Genomic DNA, 19298 nt, shown 5'->3' with positions numbered 1-19298 from the left:
TCCGTACTGGTTTATTGGTTCCATTGTATTTTGTGTCAAATTTTGATCACAAATTTAACTAACAAAATGTTTATGCATGTCATAAAAAATTATATGATTAGAAACTATGTTCAAATACAAATCCAATGATATATTTTTTTTGACATGCGTTAACATTTTGTCAGTTAAATCTTTGGTCAAAATTTAGCACAAATTACAAAAAAGACTAATAAATTAGGACGAATGTAGCACGTCATAAAGATTGACGACTCGGATTTAAAAGGATGTTATTATTTTTTATCTATATCTTTTTTAATCTTTCCTTAATAATAAGGCGCTTAGTGCTTCCGGTCGTACGTCGTCAGCGTTTTTGCAAAAAAGCCTATGTGTTTTTAGATATTCAACCCGCCGTCCAAATCGAACCGGTATGTAGAGAATAAACGTAGACACGTTCTGCCTCGCGGTGCTCCTCCCTGCCTGATACGTCTCCGTCGTTTCTATAATTTTTTATTGTCCCATACCAATATTGTACAACTTTTACATATTTTTGGCAATATTTTATATGATTTATTGGACTAACCTATTGATTCAGTGCCTAGTGCCAGTTCCTGTTTTTTGCATGTTTTTTGTTTCGCGGAATATCCATATCGAACGAAGTCCAAACGCGATAAAAATTTACGAAGAATTATTTTGAAATATATGTGATTTTTGGAACTTGGAATCAACGCAAACGGGGCCCACAGCCCCCAAGATACACCAGGGCGCGCCCAGGGGCCAGGCGCGGTGGTGGGTTGTGCTCACCTCGTACATCGGTTGGGGCTCTATTTCGGACGCAAGGAAGCTTATATCCAAAAAAATCGTGTTAAAATCTCGGCTCAATCGGAGTTATGGATCTCCGGGAATACAAGAAACGGTTTTCGGCCAGATCTGGAGAACGTGAAACAAAAGAGAACAGAGAGGGAGATCCAATCTCGGAGGGGCCAGAGGGGGAACTCTCCTCCCATCTAGAGGGAGGCCAAGGAAGAAGAAAGAAGGGGGAGGGCTCTCTTCCCTCTCTCCTGGTGGCGCCGGAGCGCCGCCGAGGCAATCATCGTGATAACGATCTACATCAACAATCTTTCTACCGTCAACACCAATTTTCTCCCCCTCTATGCAGCGGTGTAACACCTCTTCTCCCCGTGTAATCTCTACTTAAACATGGTGCTCAACGCCATATATTATTTCCCAATGATCTATGGCTATCTTATGATGTTTGAGTAGATCCGTTTTGTCCTATGTGTTAATCGTGATCGTGGTATGATTGTATATTTTATTATGGTGTTGTCCTATGGTGCCCTCCGTCTCACGTAAACGGAGGGATCCCCGTTGTAGGGTATTGGAATACGTTCATGATTCGCTTATGGTGGATTGCGTGAGTAACAGAAGCATAAACCCGAGTTTGGGGGTTATGGCGTATGGGAGTAAAGAGGACTTGATACCTAATGCTATGGTTTGGTTTCGACCTTAATGATCTTTAGTAGTTGCGGATGCTTGCTAGAGTTTCAATAATAAGTGCATATGATCCAAGTAGAGAAAATATGTTAGCTCATGCCTCTCCCTCATATAAAATTGCAAGAATGATTACCGGTTTAGTTATCGATCACCTACGGACAAATGACTTTCTTGTTTGACAAAAGCTATCCACTTTTATTATCTTGCAATTTATTCGTGCTTTTATTCTTGCAAAATAGTTTCATACTTGTTCTAGGTAAAGCAAACATCAAGTGTGCGTAGAGTTGTATCGATGGTCGATAGAACTTGAGAGAATATTTGTTCTGCCTTTAGCTCCTCATTGGGTTCGACACTCTTATTTATCGAAGAAGGCTACAAACGATCCCCTATACTTGTGGGTTATCAAGACCTTTTTCTGGCGTCGTTGCCGGGGAGCAATAGCGTGGGGTGAATATTCTCATGTGTGCTTATTTGCTTTATCACTAAGTAGTTTTTATTTTGTGCTTTTGTTTTCTATCTTTAGTTATGGGTAGGAACCGCAAAGTACCAAAAAAAATTGTTGTACCTACTAAATCAATGGTTGAAGAACCACCCAAAATCCTACTGAAGCTTTCTACTTGGATCATCTTCGATCCCTATGTGCTCGTGTTCAAACCCCAACTAGCTTAGTTGAGGGCAAATCATTAGATGAGCATGCTCATTTTGTGCGACACCGCTGATCTCAAAAAGGGAAACTTTCATGGCATCATATTAATAGTTTGCATTGCTATGCTTCGAATTTATGTGAAATACATGATTTTACTTGTTGTTCCGAAGACCCTAAAAACACCTTCCTTTCCAATGTGAGTTTACGGATAATGGAATCATATCTTCTTATGCTAAGGGTGTTTATAACTACTATGATGTTGAACAAATTGAAGAATTTGTTGCTTTTAAGGGTGCTTAAGAAATTGCTACTTTGATTGAAAAGTATGATACTACTCTTTACGAATCTGAAAATTTTGCCACACTTAAATATTGCTTTGAAAACTATGCTTCCAATGCTTATGGTAAACCATATATTGAGGACTTCTCCGTTGTCCAAGAAGAGACTAATATTTTGCAGGAGTCTATGGAAAAAGAAATTGATGAAACTGTGAGCTCATTGGATGAAAAAGATGACGAGGAGAGCGAAGAACAAATTTAGGAAGAACGGATTTGTAACACCCCAGATGTAACATGTCCCAATTGGGCAATATATCAACTTGAACTTCATCCAATTCTTGTGGGTTCTATCATGTTTGGCCTCATCTTGTTTTGTTATGTTGATTATTCTTTTCATTGCCATGCTCACCTTGTCATATTGCATTTGTGCCTCTTGTCATTTTGCATTCCATCCCCATCATGTGCATGGTGTGATTTTCATACATATTATGTTGTTGCATGTTACATGCATGAATCTTGCATCATCACCACTTCTTCTTCCTTTCCTTTCTTTCATTTTGCAAGTGCACCTTTTACCTACTCCATTAATGTTCATCTTTTCCCCAATATTCAAGCATCTTGTCCTAAACCTCTCTGCAAAATTCCAGTCCTTTTGGAGTTGATTTGGTTAGGTTCAAAAATAGCCCAAGTTTAAATTTAGTTCAAACTTGATTTATTTTTCTACCTCTAAAAATGCCCAAAGCAATTTCTTTAAATCCTCCATAATTCCAGCACCCCAGACATATTTTTATACCTCCCCAACACCTCCCCTAGCTCTCTGTGCTTTTCTTGTTTCATTTTCTATTTGAAGAAAAGAAAAGAAAGCAGCAGTGGGCAGCCGAGCAGCAGCAGAGCCCGGCTGGGCCTCCTCACTCCAGGCCGGCCCAGATACCCCAGCGAGCCAGCAGTGCTCGGTGGCTCCCCTCCTTTCCTCCGGCAGGCTGGTGAGGAAGCGGGAGGTGGAGAGGTGCGTGAGGGACGTGATGGGCGGCAAGGAGTACCGGAGGAGGGCGTCGGAGTGGAGGGAGAAGGCCAAGGCGGCCGTGAGCGAGGGCGGCAGCTCCAACCACAACATCGCCGATTTCCTCTCGAAATATCGCGTGGGAAAATGATCTCGAGCACTTTCTCAGAAGAAAAAAAAAAGATCTCGAGAACTCGAGACTATTGGGGTTTGTGGTTGTGTGGTTTGATCAGTTGATTTTTTTTTTGGCAGATGGCAACGGCCGATTGTTGGCTAGCTGCAAAAATAGTTTAAACCAAACAAATGGTGGTGAAATCGTTAATTTATCTGGCCGAGGTTTTGTTCCAATTTCGATCAACTCGACAGCAGCTTTGAATTATGTCTGTATGCTCCCGGATCCTAGAACGCTGTAAAAATATCTCCACGTTTCTTCCCTGCAGAAAAAGACACCATGATTTCCTGGTTTGTTTTAGATGTTTCCAGGATTTTTTTCCTTATATCGAAGGAATTTCAAATGGGCCGGTCAACACCAGCAGTACAAACTACTCCCTCCCTTCCGGTTTATAGGGCTCAAATCTCATCAATCAAGGCATTTTGTGAGTGGAGGAATGTATCTCGTACTTTACAAAACTACCCCAATTAAACTCATGCATTAATTGAGATTAATTACAATGCATGCATGGTTGACCACTAGATGAGTAGGAACATTACATGCATTGATGTGTTCCTTTTTAATTCTTGCATGCAAATATTTAATGCGTATTGAAAATTAAAAATGAGATGGAGATGAGCCCTCTAAATTGGAAAAACAAAAAAGTTGAGTTAAGCCTTATAAACCGAAAAGGAGTACAAAGAACTTTAACAAGAAAAAACATCCAGATTCTTGGGAAGAAGATTTTTCTTTCTACGAGGCCGCTGCACACCACTGTCGAAGCCGGACTGTTTTTGTTGCAAATGGCCAAGAAGTCATCGAGGTACTCCACTCCGGCTGAACCAACGCCCAGCAGGAGCCGCCAACCCCAGAACAGCGAAGGATCCAGCCACCAACTACCCATCATTATTAACTTTAGCAATACTACATATACTCCTTTTTAGATCGATAAGCCAAATTAACTCATTGTAGCATCGTTGATTCCAGAGGACTCGCTTTCATTCGTACTGATAGCACTGAAGCGCTGCGATTTTAGTCACATTTCCAAATCGGGCAAGAACTTTGATGTTCGTGTTCGTTTATTTGAACTTCATAAGCTATTATATTTGCAATGTTCACCTTTACATTTATCTAATCATCCTTGAACATAATAGATGTTATTATGTGAGTGACATCGTGTCGTGTGGCCACTTTTCGTGCACAATTCACGGTGTAGCATACGATGATAGAGCGAAAGTCATCTTCTGCTTCGGGCTCAAATCAGCTCGGGGTGAACAGTAAAATGGAAAAAAATTGAAAACACATTCAAAAAATTCTAATTTTTTTTTCATTGAAAACTTCAACAAATGTTTCGTATGCTTGAAAATTTCAACATGAAATGGCATTCATGGAAGTCACGGCAAAAAATCAGTACTCCAAAATGCTATCAAAAATAGCATTTTTAGAGCATCGATTTTTTTTCCACAACTTCCACAAATGTCATTTCATGATAAATATTTGCAAGCACACAAACTTTTATTGATGTTTATAAAAAAACATATTTTTTATTTAATTTACTATTTTTTATTCTATTGTTCATCAGGGAGCATATGAGTTCGGGACCAAATACTCCACTTCCCGTGATAAAGCCTCTTCTTTTGCCTACATATTTATGAGGGCATCGCATACAGTTAGTCAGTAATGGTCATGGAGTGTATGGTTGAGCCTCTAATTACCCACCACATCAATTGCAGGAGGTACTGACTTCATTGTGATGTTCTCATCAAAAAATAGTGACCAACTGTATGCTCAATCACCATCACTGACTTCACTGTGCACTTAGTGTTCACCTGGTTATCTTTATCATCGGTTGAAATGAGCACGCGCAAATTGACCCAATCCATGCACATCGATGGCACGTGCATTAATTGGTTTGGTTGTCTCGGTCAACATGTGTGTGTGTGTGTGTGTGTGTGTGTGTTTCATTTGGAAAGAAAACCTGACCAAAGCTTGACCTGGCCAAAGCGTATGACCGGATGGACTGGGAGTTCCTTGAAGGGGTATTGTTGAAAACCGGTTTCTGCGCAAAGTGGACTGCATAGGTTATGCGGTGTGTTCGGTCTGTGAGATACTCAGTCTGTATCTGTTTCTTTTCGTGGCAGATGGGTTAGTAAAACTGATTGACCATGAGATAAACCAAGGCAACCTGACACCGCTAAAAATTACAAGGAATAGCCCCAGGATTTCGAACATCTTGTTTGCAGATGATAGTTTGCTCTTTTTCAAGGCTATTGTGGACCAAGCTGAGACTGTGAAAAGGGTGTTGATAGTTTTTCCGAGATGCACATGGCAATTGTTAGGTGAAAGCAAGTGCTCTATCTTCTTCAACGAGAAATGCCCAGAGGTGATAAGAGAGGGTATAAAGGAAACGTTGGGTGCTGTGTGGTCGTCCTTCGAGAGCAAATACCTAGGGCTCCCGATGCCAGAAGGACGAATGAAGGATGAGCACTTCCAACCAATCATGGACATATTTGGAAAAGGGTGCCCTACTTTTCAATGCGCTCTTGTCACACTCACTCTTTACCAAACCTTCGGTTGCCACATGGGTTAAACAGCCTTGGGATTAACCCGCGATGAACCATGTCCATGTGATCCTTGATAACGACGTCACTGCTCTCTATAAGCATCCACATCCATGCCACCTTGTCACGCTCCCGAGAGGAGCGCTCCTTTTCGGATCTATGTATTGAAGACAATGGTAAATATTGACAGTGTAGTGCAACTTGGTGAGGTTGATGCGTTCGTATAATGGTTAGGCGACGTGATAGGGATGAGGCAAGGCCAATGCCACATGTGACGTGCGTACGGAACTAAGATGTTCTTATGAGAACTACAAATATCAAACATATAAGGCATACATTTTTTTAATAGAGAAAGAGGGACCAAGCCACGATCGCATAAAGATAAACAGATAACAAGGCAACACTGAAACCTAAATGCCGCGGCAAGATGACATTGATGATCTTCAACTTCTTATTATTCAGATTACTTTCTTTGAACACTCACTTTAGTTGGTATCAGGCTATCAGCGTGTAGTTGGAGCCGAGTCTCTCGTTGACGAAACATTTATTTATCCACCTCCTTTCCTCTTGTGCATCGTTGTGTGATTAAGGTTGTGTGCACATGTTATGGAAGATCATGGAGATCAGCACGTAGTTTAATAACAATATATGGGACGCGGAGTGTTTGAACCTGAGCTCACATGCTCCCTGATGAACAGTAAAATCCAAAAAAGCACCAAGGATTTTACTCCCATCAGGGAGCATGTGAGCTCCAGATCAAAAGAGCACTTTCACAGTATTTGCTTCTATTTTGTATTTTTATCGATCTTGGTTTATAAGCATAAAACTATTTTAAGCCATGGTGCACGCCGACGGAACCACCCACATCCTCTTCGTCCTGTACTAACTTTAGCAATACTACATTTTAGTCAAATTAACTCATTGTAGCATCGTTGATTCCAGAGGATTTGCTTTCAGTCATACGGATAGCACTGAAGCGCTGCGATTTTAGTCACATTTTCCAAATTGGGCAAGAACTTTGATGTTCGTGTTTGTTTATTTGAACTTCATAAGCTATTACATTTGCAATGTCACCTTTCAATTTATCTAATTATCCTTAAACATAATAGTTGCTATTATGGGAATAACATCGTGCCATGCCGCCGCCTTTCGTTGCACAATTCAAGTGTACCATACGGTGATAGAGCGAAGGTGCTCTTCTACTCCCGAGCTCAAATGAGCTCGGGGTGAACAGTAAAATGGGAAAAAATTGAAAACACATTCAAAAAATTCTATTTTTTTGTTGAAAACTTCAACAAATGTTTCGTATACTTGAAAATTTCATCATGAAATGGCATTCATGGAAGTCATGGTAAAAAAAATAGTACTCCAAAATGCTATCAAAAATAGCATTTTAGAGCATAGATTTTTTTCCACGACTTCCACAAATGTGATTACATCATAAATATTTGCAAGCACACAAAATTTTGTTGAAGTTTATAAAAAAACATATTTTTTATTTAATTTACTATTTTTTATTCTACTGTTCATCAGGGAGCATATGAGTTCGGGACCAAATACTCCACTTCCCGTGATAAAGCCTCTTCTTTTTGCCTACATATTTATGAGGGCATCACATACAGTTAGTCAGTAATGGTCATAGAGTATGGTCGAGCCTCTACTTACCCATCACATCAATTGCAGGAGGTATTGACTTTGTTGTGATGTTCTCATCAAAAAAATAGTGACTAACTATACGCTCTATCACAATCACTGACATCACTGTGCACTTAATGTTCACCTGATTATCTTTATCATCGATTGAAATGAGCACGTGCAAATTGACCCAATCTATGCGAATCGATAGCACATGCATTAGTTGGTTTAGTTGTCCGTGTTTCATTTGGAAAGAAAGCCTCACCAAAGCATGACCTGGCCAAAGCATATGACCGGGTGGACTGGGAGTTCCTTGAAGGGGTATTGTTGAAAACTGGTTTCTGCGGAAAGTGGACTACATGGGTTATGCAGTGTGTTCGGTCTGTGAGGTACTCAGTCAGATGCAATGGAGAATTGTTGGGACGTTTTGTGCCATCCAGAGGCTTGCGTCAGGGAGACCCTCTCAGCCCGTATCTGTTTCTTTTCGTGGCAGACTGGTTAGTAAAACTGATTGACCATGAGATAAACCAATGGAACCTGACATCGCTAAAAATTGCAAGGGACAGCCGCGGGATTTCAAACATCTTGTTTGCAGGTGACAACTTTCTCTTTTTCAAGGCTATTGTGGACCAAGCTGAGACTCTAAAAAGGGTGTTGGCAGTTTTTCAGAGGTGCACAGGGCAACTGTTAAGTGAAAGCAAAGTGCTCTATCCTCTTCAGTGAGAAATGCCCAGAGGTGATAAGAGAGGGTATAAAGGAAACGTTGGGTGTTGTGTCATCGTCCTTCGAGAGCAAATACCTAGGGCTCCCAACGCCAGAAGGACGAATGAAGGATGAGCACTTCCAACCAATCAAGGACACATTTGGAAAAAGTGCTCTACTTTTCATTGCGGTCTTGTCACACTCACTCTTCATCAAACTTTCAGTTACCACATGGGTTAAACAGCCCTGGGATTTACCCGCGATGAACCATGTCCATGAGATCCTTGATAACGATGTCACTGCTCTCTAGAAGCATCCACATCCATGCCACCTTGTCATGCTCCCGAGAGGAGCCCTCCTTTTCGGATCGTATTTATTGAAGACAACGGTAAATATTGACAGTGTAGTGCAACTTGGTGAGGTTGATGCGTTCGTATAACGGTCGGGCAACGTGACAGGGATGAGGAAAGGCCAATGCCACATGTGATGTGCGTACAAAACTAAGATGTTCTTACGGGAACTGCAAATATCAGAAAATAAAATATCAAACATATAAGGCATACAATTTTTTTAATAGAGAAAGAGGGACCAAGCCGCCATCGCATAAAGATAAAAAAGATAAGAAGGCGCTAAAACCCAAACGCCACGACAAGATGTCGTTGATGATCTTCAACTTATTATTATTCAGATTACATTTTCTTTGAACACTCATTTTAGCTAGTATCAGGCTATTAGCGTGCAGTTGGAGCCGAGTCTCTCGTTGATGAAACAGTTATCTATCCACCTCCTTTCCTCTTGTGCATCATTGTGTGATTAAGGTTGTGTGCACATGTTATGGAAGATCATGGAGATTAGCACGTATTTTAATAACAATATTTGGGACGCGGAGTATTTTGAACCCGAGATCACATGCTCCCTGATGAACATATTGTAATGTTCATTAGGGAGCATATGAGCTTGGGATCGAAAGAGCACTTTCACAATATTTGTTCTATTTTGTATTTTTATCGATCTTGGTTAAATAGCATAAAACTATTTTTAGGCCTTCAGATTAGCTTCTAATATGAATGTATGGTTTTTGGTCTATCATTTCTATAAGTTGTTTTAGATTCACATGATTTCTTTTTTGAATACAGGTCCACTCAATTTTCATCTTTTCCATCTCCAGGTTTTGAATAGGTGGTATCAAACTTTACATTGTCAAAAAAGGTGTGTCAAACATTTAATTGTCCAAACTTTTAGAACGAAGATGCAAGAAACACCCAACTTTATTATACTCCGTATTATAAAGCACATAGTAGCATGAACAAAGTATTTCGATACAAAATTAAGTATTATGATGCACAAAGTTCAAACAACAAATAAAGCATCTTTTAAAAAATTCACAAAATGAAAGAGTTTTTTTGGGGAACAAAATGAAAGAGTTGGTTGTTCATGTTGCTATTTGAATTTCCTCGATCTCCCAAGAGAGAATTCCCATTTCACCCACCATGAAAGGCACCGGTGCTTTCTGGACAGCCCGCCACAGCCAACCGTGGAAGATCCAACGGTTCTCCGCAGTTAGTCCACACAACACTCTAGATCCGACGGCCAGGATAGACCCGACGACCGCTCGCTCCGCTTTAGGCGTGTCCGTCCTACTTTCCACCGCACCTTGGCCGCACCCACTGGCCATCAAACCTCCGTCATCTTCCCACATGGCCGGAGCCGCCTCGGGATCGCCATGGCCATGAGATCCTCGACAGCGACGTCGCTGCTCTCCAGAACCCTCCGCCTCCGCGCCACCTCCTCCCCGCCCCTCCTCGAACCGTCCGCGCACCGGGTCCCGCGGGCCGAATCGAGAGCCGCGTCGTCGTCGTCGGGCGGAGGGGATCCGTCGGGCCAGGAGCCGGCGCCGGCGCCCATGGACTCCCCGATCAAGGTGTTCTCCGACCTCCGCGGCGGAGGGGGCCGCGGCGGGAGCGCGGCGATCGACGCGGGCGGGTCGGCGCGGAAGCCGCTCAGCCTGTGGCCCGGGATGTACCACTCACCGGTCACCAACGCGCTGTGGGAGGCGCGGTCCAGCATCTTCGAGCGCAAGATGGACGCCGGGGGCAACGCCGACGCGGGCCCGCAGACGGAGCTGCTCACCAAGAAGCCCGCGCAGAGCCGGACCTCCATCGTCTACAAGTTCGCCGCCGACGACATCCTCCGCGAGCAGTACCGCGACCCCTGGAACGAGGTGCGCGTCGGCAAGCTGCTCGAGGACCTCGACGCCCTCGCCGGCACCATCGCCGTCAAGGTATTATCATTATTATTTCGATCCCCCCTCTGTTTGCTACTCATTTCTCATCAAATCAGGGAAACGAATCGAAACAAAATCCCCTCGATGTTTCAGAATATGTCCTGTTTCATAGAACTTCAGGCATTGGGGACGTTTCGATGTGAATGCGAGGCAAAATGTAAATCCCTTTTAGAGGAAAGGTTGAATCATGATCATCTTTGTAAGAAAGCAAGAAAAAAGCATTATCATCTATTGCAAGATTAACCATTTCGCAACAAACTTTAGCTGAAAAGGAACAACACCCACATTGCAGAACAACCTTCCATCTAAAACAGGGTATTCCATCACCATCACAATGCGGCCACTAAGCCAGATATGCGAAGCATTTTCCAGCTGTTTTTACCTTCTCCTTGGCATGGGCTTGACACTGTCCACCACCTCGCTTTTCAGATCACTCTCTAGTGTCAGACTGTCAGTCGTGTTGATGAACCATTTTAGGGTCGTGTAGAAATGATGAGGTTGTACTTTGTTACGATATTATGAGAAAGACCTGGCCGAAAACCATACAGGTAGCAAGGGCAAAAGAAGATGAGAAAAAAATGGACACCCAAGACAAGGCATAACCTAGCTAGCAGACTGAAAGACCATCACCATGAGAGACAGAAGTAGATGTGGGGTGCTTTCGAGGGAATATACACGTACTTTAGAGTGTAGATTCACTCATTTTGCTCCGTATGTAGTCCGTATTGGAATCTCTAAAAAGACTTGTATTTAGGAACGGAGGGAGTAGCTGCCTCACTCATTCTCACAACTCTCGCAATCAATCGACTGGACGACAGAACTGGCACTGGCTGTTTACGTAAAAAAAGTAAAAGTCAGGATTTGGGGCATCTGTTGTTTCTAGGTGCTCATGGAAATATTGGGATTTCATGTATCTGATTCTTCTCATAAAGATTGCCAACTATTCAGATATACTAACTACTGAGATGGATGATTCATTCGAACGTATTCAGTATTCACTACTCACAACATCCAGAAAATATCACTGTGTCACACGTTTGAAACCCGAACGACTAATTAACCATGCTGAATGGTTCATACTGTTAAATAAGTAAGGCCTTTAGTAGCTTTCCTTTCCTTTTGCCCGCAATGGATGACAGATAACTCTGATAAGGCTGTCAGTTTGGTAATGGAAGCAGCAGAGGCTACATTGCGGGCACACCCTTTAGCTAGCTCAATGGCACATACTGTTAAATAAGTAAGATCTTTAGTAGCTTTCCTTTCCTTTTGAACAACGGCATAAGTAGCATTCCTTCCAGGCTGTCAGTTCAACATATACTACACAATTTTTTAGAGGGAAATGGCTGCAGCCCCGGCTCCATTGCATAACAAAGAAACCAAATATGTCTGACACAACTTATTTGGGAAAGTAAAAGCTCGCGGAGGAATAGCAAAGGGGCTGCCTGATTACCTATGGATGACAGATAACTCTGATAAGGCTGTCAGTTCAACATATATGCTATGACATTGATACTTATGTATGACAGATAACCGATATCCGTTCATTTTATGGTGTTTTTAACATCCAACAGGAATCTTTGTTGACAAATCTTATGTGACACGCAGCACTGTTCTGATGGCGATAGCACAACAAGACCTCTTTTGTTAGTTACTGCTTCTGTGGATAAGATGGTCTTAATGAAGCCACTTCGTCTGGACACTGAAGTAAATATTATTGGGGCTGTTACTTACGTTGGCCGCTCTTCGATTGATATACAGATTGAAGTGACTCAGGTTGATCAAGGTAGTGTTGCTAAAAAATTGTAGATCCCCTTATTTATTCGATTCTGAACAACTGTCATGTATGATAGATCTTTCTACTGTTTTGTCTGACATTTCACAACTTGCAACAGATGGTGATGTGCAGTCAGATCCAATTGCATTGACGGCTAACTTCACATTTGTTGCACGAGATTCAGTAACCGGAAAATCCGCTCCAGTGAACCGCCTTTCTCCAGAAACCGAGAGAGAGAAGCAGTTATATGCAGAGACAGAAGCACTGGAAAAGGTGAAAAGAAGGAAAAGAGAAGAACAGAAGGGAGTGCTTGAAAAGGGGGTGCATAAGCTTGGTGTTGAGGCTGAGAGGCTGAAGGCTTTACTAGCAGAGGGTCGTGTTTTCTCTGATTTTCCTGCTTTGGCTGATAGGGATAGCATATTGATGAAGGATACTCGCCTGGAGACCTCTATGATCTGCCAACCTCAACAGCGAAACTTGTATGGACGGATATTTGGAGGTTTCTTGATGCACCGAGCATTTGAGCTTGCTTTCTCGACTGCCTATGCCTTCGTTGGACAGAGACTGTGTTTTCTCGAGGTCGACCATGTCGACTTCTTAAAGCCAGTAAGTAGCTAGGCTATCTTTTGGGTGCAGTTTTGAGTAATTAAGCTCATATCTTCAGGCAATCAAGTCAGCATTTCTATTTAAGAAGTACTGTTCCATGGGTGCTTCTTGGTAATTACCTCGAGTTACCACTGAAGATGTTATGTATGACTGGATCATGGTAGCAGTTGTGGAATCTGTTTCAGAAACTATAAATTGCTTTTCCCGTAATGTGAAGAATAACGATGTCAAATTGTGATTGCACAGGTGGATGTTGGAGACTTCCTTCGATTCAAATCATGTGTCTTGTTTACCCAGCTTGAGAATAAATGGCAGCCCCTGGTAAATGTCGAAGTTGTCGCTCATGTAACAAGGCCTGAGCTCCGAAAAAGCGAGGTAATCTCACACTGCTGCCCAGGAGAAACTGTTTTAACTGCAGCAACTATACCTCTACTCTTTTGTACCTGGTTGAATACTTCCATTCACCATACTACATTGCTGATGGTGTTGTCCAACAAACAGATCTCCAACACATTCCACTTCACCTTCTCAGTCGGCAGCGACGCCCTGAAGAATGGAGTTAACATCCGCAACGTTGTTCCCTCAACCGAAGAAGAGGCACGCCGTATATTAGACCGCATGGATGCAGAGGGTTTGTTCGATTGATCCTTCGGCGGGGTCACTGGTTCCAGCCATAATTTTAGCAACTTTTTACTGGCCATGTTAACTAGTGGGAGATGTACCCTATGATTTGAATGAACATCAGCAGCAGATAAGAAGCATGCTGGCAGCAGACCGGCGAAAGTGTAGCTTTTTGGCGTTTCTTTTGGGAAATTATTTGGAGTATAGTAGTATAGGATATATAATAACCCCAACCTCGAGACCCAAAAAATGTGCCTTTTGTGAGGGCACTGTCCATTAATTATATATGTAATTGCTTTTTTGTTCCAGCATGTAAACAAAGATAGAGGCCATTGCCTTCAGGTCAGAGGGGAATGCAGAGATAATTCTCTTGTCAGCATGGGGAGCAAAAGACGAATCCTAGCAGATCCTGAAAGGTGGTAGCTGGAGTAAGTAAATGTAGCTACTGGCTACTTCTACTTTGATCATGTGATGGTTCTTTTAGACTGAGCTTTTATCATGAGATTCAGAACGGTCAATTTGCCAAAAGATTTCATCTACTACTGCTAGTGATTGATTCTTGGCATGTCTGAATCATCATGTACAAATGACACTTTCACCTTTGCTGGTAGGCCATTGGCTGGTGCTGGTGGATGATGCTGTAGCATGCGGAATCATCATCATGTACTACTACATTATATAGGCTTTGATCTACACTTATCTGCTGAAGTTACAAAATACGGAATACTGGTTATGATCATAGGTTGGGTTCCTGCATTGCTGCTCCTCTAGACAATAGCTAAGATGCAGATTCCAAGCTGAGACATTCAGTATCATGGCTACTGACGGCTACTACGACGATGACGACGAGGTCTCTTCCTCGGAGCTGCTGGACTGCGCTGCTGCACTGAACTGTGGAGGAACCGCCGCGGCCTCCACCCGGCGCGAGGTGCTGAAGCCCACTGGCGCCTTCCGTTCGTTCATCCTGCTGACGTCCTTGCAGACGCGGTCGAGAACGGCGAGGAAGTCGCGCACCACCATGAAGATCCTCAGTGGGTGGCCTTCCTCCTTGGCAGAGTTGCCGTGGAAGAACTCGGTCGTCTCCCTGACGAGGGAGAGGGCGAGTCCCTCCTGAGCCTGCACCGCCGTGATCTCGGCTTCGGCCTTCTGCAGGAACTCCCCGATGGAGGCGCGGAACCTCTTGCAGCGCTCATCCGAACCGAGCTGCTGGTTCAGCTGCAGGACGTCGCTGATCTTGCTCACACCGGCTGAGAGCTTCGAGACGCAGCTGGCCAGCGAGTCGGAGTCCATTCCTGCCGCCTTCTTGACGTTGCTGAGCTCACCGCCGAGGCTAGCCACAATCTTCAGGCCAACCTTCTTGCACTGGAAATCATCTGCAACGGTGCTCGCCTTGTCTTTTGTTGGGCTCGTGGCTACAATGTTGGCACCCTCGGACTTGGTGATCTCTTCAATGACGAAGTGCAGGAGCGTCGTCTTGCCATCTGTGCCCTTTATATCGACCAACTTGAGGAGCGAGTCAAGCTTGAAGGCGTGAGCGTTCCCGCGGTTCGTGCCGGTGTTCATCCGGTTACCCGTCTTCAGGACGGCATCCAAGATCTTGTGGAACAGCCTGCTGCCCCTGAGCTCCTCACATGCTGCCTGAAATGGTAACGGATGACAAGTTGATAAGTGATTATTTACCACCATGATGCAATGAACACCTGAATCAATAATTTGAAGTTTTGAACAATAGTACATGATTGTGCCCAACATGTCTACATGATGACAGTAAATGGTAAAGATCACAATGTGGTGATTGGTAAAGATCACAATGCGGTGAATGATCATGGGAACATGGCACATACGGTGCTTTAGCTCGCCAAGCACACCTTTACAGAAACAAGAGTCCTTTTACTCGATTCAGAGACAGTGTCATGGCACGCCTGACCCTTTTTGTCATCTAAAACTGTTTACAGTACAAGTTAGGACATGATTAGTACCTCGAGGGTTTTGAAGGCGGTCTTGAGGTAATCGACCTCCGAATCGAAGTTGGCGATGTAGAGCATCGCCTCCGCCCTCTTGAAGGCGAACGGTATCCCGAGCACCGCCTTGAGGAAGCTCTCGGCGGGGCCGAGCTTCGACTGAGCATCCTCCCTGTACTCTCTAAGCTTGAGCTCTTCCTCTCTAGTAGGGGCCATCTTCAGCAGCATCTCCAGCAGCTCAGTTCCTAGGCTATCTGCCTGGCCTGCACTTCCAAGAAATGGTAACACAAGCAAAATGTTCATGGAGCCAGATGATTTAACAATCTGAAATGTGTGTGGGTATTGTGTCATCTCATCTCACCATCAAGCAGGGCCTTGCACACTTCTTCCTTGGTGGCGTCGAGCGCCCGCAGCATGATCGCGATGTTCTGCGATTTCTTCGCGTCGAGCACCTTGTTCTCCTGGTTGAAGGGTGCCCCGTTTGCCTCCTTGAATCCGTTCTTGGGCATCCTCCTCGTCGAGTTGGAGACGAACAATGTCTCGATCATCTCCTCGTTCACTCTGTTTTTGTTACACGGCAGTGGCACAAATGGACATAGTCAGTTTCAGAACGAAATGAATCCAGTACATGGCAGCAGCTATGATGCAGAGTACATTATGATAAATGAAGTACTCCAGGAGTGGTGGGGAGGGCTCACCGGAATGAGCTTGCCTTGAGCTGGTCCCACACCGTCGGCCGGCCGGAGCTCGCGCGGAACTTGTCCCAGTGCAGCGGCTTCAGCTTTGGTAGAGCAGCCGCGCCGGCGTCCACGTCCTTCTCCTCCGACTGCGGCGACTCCTCGGGGTGGACTGCCCCCGCCGAGGCCCGGATCACCGTGGGCGCGGGGCGCTCGGAGAGCCGCCTCGGCAGCCAGCCGCTTCCGTTGCCGGCTCGCGGCAGCAGAGGGGGCGGCGTTGGAGGTGCAGGTGCCGTTTGCGCGCGCCCGTTGCCTTTGCTCGGTGGCATTGGCGGAGGAGGTGGTGGGGGCGGCGCTGGCGGTGGAACACTCACCGGCGGCGCCCGGATGTTCCCTATTCTGTCCTCAAGGATGGGGCTTGACAGCGGGCTCATCCTTGCCTGCTGCTGGAACTGGCGAGGCAGGGGCGGCATGGGCCGGAGCTCTGGCGAGCTGGTGCTGGAGATGGTGGCGGTGGAGCCCCGGGGGTGCTGGTCGTCATCGTGGAGCGCGGGCTTGGCCGTCGAAGGCTTAGGCAAGGCCGGCTTTTCATACGCTTCGGGTTCTGGCTCGGGTCGGCCGCGGCGGCGGCGGGCGAGGAGGTAGACGAGCGCGGCGGCCAGCACGGCGGAGGCCACGGCGGCGACGAGGAGGAGGACGGTGAGCAGGCGGTGCGAGGAGAGGAACGCGCGGAGCGGCGCCGGCGTGCTGCGGGGGACCGGCAAGGCCAGGGAGGACATGTTGGCCGGCGCCGTGGGGTTCGGCAGCGAGGAGGACGACGGGTCGCCGCCGGCGCCCACATCGCCGACGCCGACGGCAGCTGGCGCGGGGTTGGCCACCGTAGGCGGCTGCGGAGGCGCCGCGTCGGGCAGGAACGGGAAGAAGGGCGCGGGGGGCGGGGGCGGCAGCGCCGGCGCGCTCTCGAGAGGGAACAGCGGCTCGTGCAGCGCCCTCCTCCCGCCGTGCCACTGGTGATGGCTGCCGTCGCGGCGGCGATGGAGGGAGGCGGAGGAAGAAGAAGGGAGGAGGAAGAGGAGGTGCAGGAGCACGAGCACGAGCAGCCGCCGCCGCGCGGGCATTGGCATTGGCATCGCGCGTGCAAACAAACGGCCGACGGCCGGCGCACGCCCTCGGTCGACGAGACGACAAACCCCGCTCGCTCGCTCGCTAGGCACCTACCACCTACCACGCCATCACCCACGCAAGCTCGGCGAGACTGAAGCGAGCTGGGCTGAGCTCACGCTGCCATTTGGAGTGAACGCGCTAGCGTGTGGGGAAGAAGAAAGAGGGGAGTGAGTCAGTGAGGGAGGAGTGAACGCTTGTGAACAGCTAGCAAGCTGTGAACGCAGGAGGAAGGGAGGGTGGCGGGGAGCATGGGTGCCTGGGTAGTGCTGCACTGCCACGGGTGGGAATGTGTGCTTGGATTCTTGCGTCTTTCGCTGTGACACACGGAAACGATGGATGGGGTGCATCGCGTCGCGTTGCACTGCCTCGTTGCTTTGCCGTGCGCTGCTGCTGCGCTGCCTGCGCTTTCGAGCTGGTTCCCATGGAGACGGCCGTCGGTAGTACGTACTACGTGACATTGTTTACTCGCCAGTCACTGTGACAAGAGCCTCCGTGTGGAACGGTATCCGATGATCATCTCAGAGCATCTACAACCGGACCCATATCCGCCCAAGCTCGGCCGGACTGACCGGCACTTCTCATATCCTGCCTGAGTCTAGGGTGGTTAGGCCAACTTCACCGCGCGACCCCAAACGAACGTCCGTTTTGTACGAATTCTGTCCGTTTGGGTAGGGATTTGGGGTCGTGTCCGGGTGTATCCCGGCCGCATCCATTTGCCCCATCCTGTACGCGTCTATTTAAAAAACTAAAAACAACGTTTCAAATGCCAAGCCCTAGTCCAGCGGCCCCGGTTCATCACGCCGTCAACAGAGCCAGCGACCTACACGTCCATCGCCGGCATCAGCCAGCGGCTGGCAACACAGTCAGCCTCCAAAATGAATAGTTGTCCTCGCCGGCAACACAGCCAGCGGCCGGCAACACAGCCGGCCTCCAGAATGAATGTTTTCTCGCCGGCACATTGCCAGCGGCCCAGCGGGCGGGCGGCACCCATGCCAGCCTCCAAAAAAGAACGGCCGACGCCGATCGGACGACCTAGTTCAGGCCTTCGGCGTCGAGCATCTCCTTCTGCCTGGCCTCGAACCAGGCCCTCGTCTTCTCGCTCATCTTCGACAAGTCCACGCTCATGATCGCAAGGGCCACCTCCTTCGCTTTGGTGGCGGCATTGGTGGCCTCGATGTCGAGCTGCCTCTGCCTGGCCTTGACGTTGTCGGCCTCGATGTCGAGCTGCCTTTGCCGGGCCGCCTCCTCCATGTCGATCTTCCTCCGCTTGGCCGCCTCCTCCATCTCAAGCTTCTGTCTTTGAAGGTCTAGGTATTGCTTCATTTGCTCGTCCTTGCTTTGCCGCTTCTTCCCGTCCCTCACATCCTTTTGAGACATCATGCCATGCAAAGTCTCATGCAAGGCCATGGATGAGGCATCACGTATGTCGTCAACCTTGGAGTTGGTCTTGCCCCTCGGCCTCTTCAACGCCTCGCCATCTCCACCTCCGGCGAACTTGGTCGTCTTCTTGCCTCTCTTCCTTTGTAGTTCACGGTATTGGTCCTTGAACTTAGGGCAATTGTTGATGATCGTCCAACAATGCGTAAGAGTGAATGGCTTCTCATTGTGTCGGGCCTTGAATGGCTCCAAAGATTGAAATGCCTACACCACATGATCAACAACAAGTGAACATGCAAACATATAGACGGGCGAAGTCTCATGGCCGTAGCAAGGAAAGGGCTAGGAAGAGGAGAGCATACCATGTCCCCAACGCCGAGACCACTCACAG

General features: G+C 46.5%; 2 protein-coding genes across 2 annotated transcripts; one reads left to right on the top strand and one right to left on the bottom strand.

The window, feature by feature from the left end:
* The first annotated feature begins 10085 nt into the window (after positions 1 to 10085).
* On the top strand, positions 10086 to 14036 carry LOC123122208 (acyl-coenzyme A thioesterase 2, chloroplastic). The gene is made up of 5 exons (XM_044542353.1): positions 10086 to 10724; positions 12333 to 12510; positions 12620 to 13107; positions 13354 to 13482; positions 13609 to 14036. Exons 1-5 carry the CDS (start codon positions 10167 to 10169, stop codon positions 13750 to 13752), a joined length of 1497 nt encoding a protein of 498 aa, XP_044398288.1. The 5' UTR covers positions 10086 to 10166; the 3' UTR covers positions 13753 to 14036.
* A 257-nt stretch (positions 14037 to 14293) lies between these two features.
* On the bottom strand, positions 14294 to 17790 carry LOC123122207 (formin-like protein 15). The gene is made up of 4 exons (XM_044542352.1): positions 16388 to 17790; positions 16051 to 16250; positions 15708 to 15952; positions 14294 to 15366 (listed from the first exon to the last, which is right to left on the bottom strand). Exons 1-4 carry the CDS (start codon positions 17494 to 17496, stop codon positions 14560 to 14562), a joined length of 2361 nt encoding a protein of 786 aa, XP_044398287.1. The 5' UTR covers positions 17497 to 17790; the 3' UTR covers positions 14294 to 14559.
* Positions 17791 to 19298: the final 1508 nt, after the last annotated feature.

Source organism: Triticum aestivum, chromosome 5D (assembly GCF_018294505.1).
Source record: "Triticum aestivum cultivar Chinese Spring chromosome 5D, IWGSC CS RefSeq v2.1, whole genome shotgun sequence".
Classification (NCBI taxonomy): Eukaryota; Viridiplantae; Streptophyta; class Magnoliopsida; order Poales; family Poaceae; genus Triticum; species Triticum aestivum.
Note: the sequence above shows the minus strand (reverse complement) of the source record. Positions and strands in the feature narration are given on the sequence as shown.

Coding starts and splice junctions, on each gene's coding strand:
- LOC123122208 (XM_044542353.1), top strand. CDS start 10,167: ATGGCCATGAGATCCTCGACAGCGACGTCGCTGCTCTCCAGAACCCTC. Junction 10,725..12,332: donor CCGGCACCATCGCCGTCAAG/GTATTATCATTA, acceptor TGTGACACGCAG/CACTGTTCTGATGGCGATAG. Junction 13,483..13,608: donor CTGAGCTCCGAAAAAGCGAG/GTAATCTCACAC, acceptor TCCAACAAACAG/ATCTCCAACACATTCCACTT.
- LOC123122207 (XM_044542352.1), bottom strand. CDS start 17,496: ATGCCAATGCCAATGCCCGCGCGGCGGCGGCTGCTCGTGCTCGTGCTC. Junction 16,251..16,387: donor CTCAAGGCAAGCTCATTCCG/GTGAGCCCTCCC, acceptor TAACAAAAACAG/AGTGAACGAGGAGATGATCG. Junction 15,953..16,050: donor GTGCAAGGCCCTGCTTGATG/GTGAGATGAGAT, acceptor TTGGAAGTGCAG/GCCAGGCAGATAGCCTAGGA.